General features: G+C 37.3%; 1 protein-coding gene across 1 annotated transcript in view; it reads left to right on the forward strand.

The window, feature by feature from the left end:
• Positions 1-5,366, forward strand: part of ZNF624 (zinc finger protein 624) — a 28,096-nt gene extending 22,730 nt beyond the window's left edge. The window contains 2 exon segments of the mRNA XM_032321703.1: positions 3,070-3,498; positions 3,501-5,366. Of these exon segments, the coding sequence (XP_032177594.1) occupies positions 3,070-3,498; positions 3,501-5,182 (2,111 nt within the window). The 3' untranslated portion in view covers positions 5,183-5,366.
• Positions 5,367-6,641: the final 1,275 nt, after the last annotated feature.

Raw genomic sequence — 6,641 nt, forward strand, 5'->3', positions numbered from 1 at the left:
CACTCTCTCCCCCTCTATCTGACAATTAAATAAAATCTTTTAAAAAAATAAAAATAATTAGAAAAAAGAAAATGTGTATTTTTAAAAGAGTAAATGAAAAGTGACATTAGATAGTTTAGATGACTCTTAGGAGAAGATACCCTCCACCACCATTAAGAGGGAAAGAGAAATGGGGCAGTAGCTAAAGGAAAGTACGGAATGAAGAACAAAACTCTTTTGTCTTATTTTTGAGATGGGAGTTTGTATGGCATATTTGAGTGCTGATAAGAATAATGCCATAGTGGAGAGGGAGAAATTGATGTTGAAAGATCAAGATGGATGGGCGCCTGGATGGCTCAGTGGGTTAAAGCCTCTGCCTTCGGCTCGGGGCGTGATCCCAGGGTCCTGGGATCGAGCCCCACATCGGGGTCTCTGCTCAGCAGGGAGCCTGCTTCCTCCTCTCTCTCTGCCTGCTTCTCTGCCTGCTTGTGATCTCCGTCTGTCAAATAAATAAATAAAATCTTTAAAAAAAAAAAAAAAAAAAGAAAGAAAGAAAGACCAAGATGGGACTCAGTGAAGAATGAAAACTAAAGTGTGTGAGAAGATTAAAGGGCACAAACTCAAGAAAGGAAAAGGAGGGATTTACCATTGACAGACAGACAGGCCGCTCTTCTGCTGTAATACTAGGAAGGATGGAGTAGGCAAGTGCAGATAATAGGTCAACCCTTGATAGGAAGATCAAGACATTATAATAGATTCTGAATTGAAAGAAAAATAAGAAGCAAGACCATCAGCTTATGGTGAGGTGAAAAGAAAGAGCTGTGAGAGAGGGAACGATAGATATTTTTAAGATACATTGATTTCATTAGGGAAGCCATGATAGCCTGATGCTTTTTTTTTTTTTTTTTATTCGACAGAAATCACAAGTAGTCAGAGAGGCAGGCTGAGACAGAGAGGGGAAGCAGGCTCCCCACCGAGCAGAGAGCCTGATGTGGGGCTCGATCATAGGACCCCAAGATCATGACCTGAGCCGAAGGCAGAGGCTTTAATCCACTGAGCCACCCAGGTGCCCCTTAAATCTGTTTCTATTATCTGTTTTTTTCTCTTGGCTTTTTTCTTTTTTTTTCTCTCTCTCTCTCTTTTATTCTTTTAAGATTTATTTGAAAGAGAAAGAGAATGGGGACAGGGAGGGGAGAGAGCGAAACTTAAACACTCTCTTTGGCTCAGCAAAGAGCCCAGTGCAGGGCTTGATCTCAAAACCCTCCAAGCCATAACCAGGACTCGGACACTTAACAGCTGCACCACCCAGGTGCCCCTCTCTTGACTTATTTCTAATGAGACTTTTATCTTCTTGTATGCCTGTTGTTTTTCATTGTCAAGCATTCATATGAAAACCTGTAAAAATAGTTTGAGCTTCTGGATTGTGTAATCTTTTTCCATAGAGATTTGTTTGCTTTGGTGGGCTGCTAGGGTAAAGGCTGTAACCATCCCCAGTTTAATTAGACATTTAGTGAATTGGGTTCTAGGCTTCTCTTTGGTATCTTTGAATTCAAATCTTTGTCCTTTTTTTTTTTTTAAGGTTTTATTTTTAAGTAATCTCTGCACCCAAAATGGGGTTCAGTCTTAAAATCCTGAGATCAAGAGCTGCACGGTCTACCAACTGAGCCAGCCAGGTGCCCCTCAAATCTTGGTCTTTTTAAAAAAGGTTACACTGTGGGATGGTCGTCTTAAAACTTGCTTGTATATACAATTTAAAATTTTACTCTTTTTGAAAAATTTATTTATCTGAGACCGAACATGCGTGAGTGCACACGTGGGGGAAGGGGCAGAGGGAGAGAATCCTCAGGCAGACCCTCTGCTGAGTGTGGAGCCCAGTGCAAGGCTCAGTCTCACAACCCATGAGATCATGGCCTGAGCCAAAACCAAGAGTTAGACACTCACCAACTGAGCCACCCACGTGCCCAAATATTTTACCTTTTTTTTTAAAGGATTTATTTGAGAGTGAACTCAAGCAGAAGCGGGAGAGGGAGAGAGAATCTAAAGCAAACTCCACACAGCACAGAGTTCAACCCGGGGCTCGATTTCACAATTCTGAGATCACAACCTGAGCTGAAATTAAGAGCTGGACACTTAACTAACTGTGCCACCCAGGATCCCCAATAGTTTACTTTTAGAACAGTTTTATACTTTTTGTTTTTTTAAGTAGGCTCCACATGGAGTGCAACGTGGGGCTTGAACTCACAGCCCTGAGAAAACCCAAGCTGAGATCAAGAGTCAGTACAGAGCCACTCAGGCACTCTGTACTTTTATATTTCTTTTAAATTTCTAGTTAATTTTCAGGCAATTATTTCTAAATGTTTAAAACTAATTAGATCAAAACCTTTTGTGGCTAGTGGAATGCTTCATGGCTTTAAGTTCAGTGTGTAAGTAGTTTTTATCCAATTTTTTTGGACAGAATTTTAGGCATGATCTTAAGACATAAAAAGGTTACAAAACTACCATTCAAAATTATTATATCACTATTTGAAGTATTAATAACTGTAAACATTAATTTTGACTAATTTACTGTCAGCCTACTTTCTGAAAAATCAAAGTGTTGTTTTCTATTAACGATTTATTAAAAACTACATAAAAAGATTTGAATAAGCTACTCTGACATGGAAAGTTGAGAAAGGCATCATTTAAAAAGCTAGCAAACGAGTGAGAACAAATATAAAGTATGGTTGGGAGCAATGTCTGGTTTGTAGAGTAAATGGGAATCAAAAAAATAATCACAACCTATGAAGAAAGATCTGGGAAATAAAAGTTTATTATAAAGGGAATGAGAAGAGAAGTATTTGAGATACTTAAATTCTAGGAGGGTTACCATGAATGAATTTTTTTTGTAGGGGAAAAGTGAATTTGCTCCTTTGGTTTTTGGCTCAACTGGCCTCCTTCAAACATATGTCTTAATTCTTAAAAACAAGGCCAGTTTGCAAGCAGTTAAAACTTTATATAATCAGCTAAGGTTTCCGTTTTATTTTCTTATTTACTGAGATCTTCCTAACTTCAGAAATAGGAGTCATTTGATTTATCTTTTTCTTCCCTCAGAGTTGGAGACCAAACCTGCAACCAAGAATGCTGTATCAACAGAGGATGTTTCTGAAGATGTATCACAAGGGACCGTAATACATAAACTCACAGAGAATGGTCTTTGGAACTCCAGAATAGGAGGATTATGGAAATGGAATGAAAGGATATTAAGATTGCAAAATAGTCAGGAAAGTCATTTGAATCAAAAAATAGTTACTCACAAGAAAATTCCCTCTGGTCAAAGAAGATTTAGATTTGGATCTCTTCTTTTTCCTGAAGCAGGCATTATCACAGAAGAACCCCACAGCAAATGCCAAACACATGAGAATTTCACTGGGAATTTAAATTTGATTACAGATATCCATCTGGGGAAGAAACTTTGCAAGGATACAGAAGGCGGCAAAGCCATAAGGCCTACTTCGGAACTTACCTTAAAGCCCTATAAATGTAGACATGTGAAAAGTCCTTTCATTGTAGGTCATTACTCATTCAACATCAGAGAACTCACACTAAAGAAAAACCTTATGAATGTGATGAATGTGGGAAAATGTTTAGCCAGCCTTCATATCTCAGTCGACATAAAAAAATTCACACAGGAGAAAAACCCTATAAATGTAATGAATGTGGGAAAGCATTCATTAATTATTCATGCCTTACCGTACACCACAGAATGCATACAGGAGAGAAACCTTATAAATGTAATGAATGTGGAAAGGCCTTCATGCATTCTTCATCCCTAATTATACATCAGAGGATTCATACTGGAGAGAAACCTTACCTATGTAATGAGTGCGGGGAATCTTTCAGAATAAAATCACACCTAACTGTACATCAGAGGATTCATACTGGAGAGAAACCATATAAATGCACCGACTGTGAGAGGGCATTTGCCAAAATGGTAAATCTCAAAGAGCATCAGAAAATTCATACTGGAGTGAAACCTTATAAATGCTGTGATTTTGAAAAATCGTTCAGGACTAAGTCATACCTTACTGTACATCAAAGGACCCATACTGGAGAAAAACCATATAAGTGTACTGAATGTGAGAAAGCTTTCACTAATACATCACAACTTACTGTACATAAAAGAAGAAGGCACACTGGGAAAAAAACCTATAAATTTAATGAGTGTGGGAAGGTTTTCAGAAGGAACTCAGGCTTTCAGACCCATCAAAGAACACATACTGGAGAGAAACCATTTAAGTGTAATGACTGTGGGAAAGCATTTAGCCACATGGTACATATCACAGGACATCAGAAAATCCATAGCAGAGAGAAACCCTATAAATGTGATGTCTGTGGAAAAGCTTTTAGGAGAGGTTCATACCTTACAGTGCATAGGCGAAAACATATTGAAGAAAAACCCTATACATATAAGGAATGTGGAAAAGGTTGTATCACTCTATCGCTGCTAACTCGCCATCAGAGAATTCATACTGGGGAAAGGCCCTATAAATGTGAGGAATGTGGAAAAGCCTTCAGAAGCAACTCAGAACTTACTGTTCATTTGAGGAGGCATACTGGAGAAAAACCCTATAAATGTAATGAGTCTGTGAAGGTTTTCAGAAATAAGACAGGCTTTAATAACCATGAAAGAACACATGCTGGAAAGAAACCATTTAAGTGTAATGACTGTGGGAAAGCATTTAGCCACATGGTACATGTCACAGAACATCAGAAAATCCATAGTGGAGAGAAACCCTATAAATGTGATGTCTGTGGAAAAGCCTTTAGGAGTAGTTCATACCTTACAGTACATAGGCTAACACATATTAAAGAAAAACCCTATACATGTAAGGAATGTGGGAAAGGTTGTATCACTCCATGGCGGCTAACTCGCCATCAGAGAATTCATACTGGGGAAAGGCCCTATAAATGTGAAGAATGTGGAAAAGCCATCAGAACAAACTCAGACCTTACTGTACATCTGAGGGTGCATACTGGAGAAAAACCCTATAAATGTAATGAATGTGGGAAAGCCTTCAGAACCAACTCAGACCTTATTGTACATCTGAGGAAGCATACTGGAGAAAAACCCTATAAATGTAATGAGTGTGGGAAAGCCTTTAGGAGTAGCTCCAGCCTTACTGTACATCAAAGAATCCATCAAAGAGAAATTCAGCTAATATAAAGATTAATAAAGCATTCATCCAGATGCCAGCACCACAAGAGGAATCCAACTGTGTCTTTTATGGACAATTCACCAGAGAAAATACACACTTAAGAGATACTTTAGAGGGGCTGTCTGGGTGGCTCATTTGGTTAAGCATCTGCCTTCACTCAGGTCATGATTCCGGGGTCCGGGGATCAAGCCCCACATCAGGCTCCCTGCTCAGCGGGAAGTCTAAAACTCCCTCTGCCCCTCCCCCTGCTCTTGCTCTCTCTTTCAGGCTCTCTCTCAAATAAAGTCTTTTAAAAAGAGAGAGATACTTTAGAAACATAAGAATGTGTTAAAGCATACCATCATATTAAATCTTAGAAGGTCTAAGGAAATTCACAATAGAGAAAAATAATGGGCAAATGAAAATATTCATCCAGATTTCATACTTTATCAACAAGTCATCTTCAGTGAATTGCCTGTATATTTTTTGCCTATTTTTGTATTGGTTTGTCTTTCTTATAAATCTGGAGGTGCTCTTTATATGTTTGAAATATTAATCCTTTTTCATGTGTTGCAAAATTTTTTTAATCTATTGATTGTCTTTATGCTTTTTAATATAGTAAAAGAACTTAACATTTTAATTTTTCACAGTAAGATATTTATATATTCTCCTTTTTAGATTGTTACTTTACTCTTTTAAAAAGTTCTCCTTAATCCCTAATTTATACAATAGTCTCCTAAATTTGTTTTCTAAGATTTTGATTATTTTTTACATTTAAGTCTTTAATCCATCTGGACTAGATGGCTAGTCATAGAAGGAGTAAATGGCGATTAATCTCTGAAAATGTTAATGAATCTAAGAAGTACTCAAGGAAATGTGAATTAAAACAACCAATGAGCTGTCACTTTGACTTCGTGAAGTTGGCAAAAATTAAGAGATCTTTTGCTAGTGGGTTTTGGGAAACCATCTACTTTTACAAAGGTTATATATCAACTTATATTTCCACCAGCAATTCAGCAATATATAATTTTTAAATAAATTTTTAAAATAAAAATCCTTTGACCTAGCAGTCTCATGTTGGGAATCTGCCCCTACAGAAGTAACATCATCAATGCATAAAAATACAATTAAGGAGTTTTGTTGAACTATTGTTTGCAGAGGCAAAGTAGAAAACCAAGTGGAGACAAAGAGAATGACCATTAATGGGGGAATGGTTGAATAAATGGTGATATAACCATTCTGTGGAACAGCGTGAGAGTGATTTTTAAAATTAGTTATATGTACACTAGTTGATCTCAAGGTATTTCCACAATTTTAATAACTAATTATTACAGAGCTTTATGTGTACAGGATTTCATGGTTGTTAATGATCACACCCATTTATGTATATATGTGTATGTGATGAGCATGGAAACAAGTATATATACTAGAAGAATAAATACCAGGCTGTTATTATTGAAGGAAGGGAAAAGAGAAGAGAGAAGTACG

Source organism: Mustela erminea, chromosome 18 (genome assembly GCF_009829155.1).
Source record: "Mustela erminea isolate mMusErm1 chromosome 18, mMusErm1.Pri, whole genome shotgun sequence".
Lineage (NCBI taxonomy): Eukaryota > Metazoa > Chordata > Mammalia > Carnivora > Mustelidae > Mustela > Mustela erminea.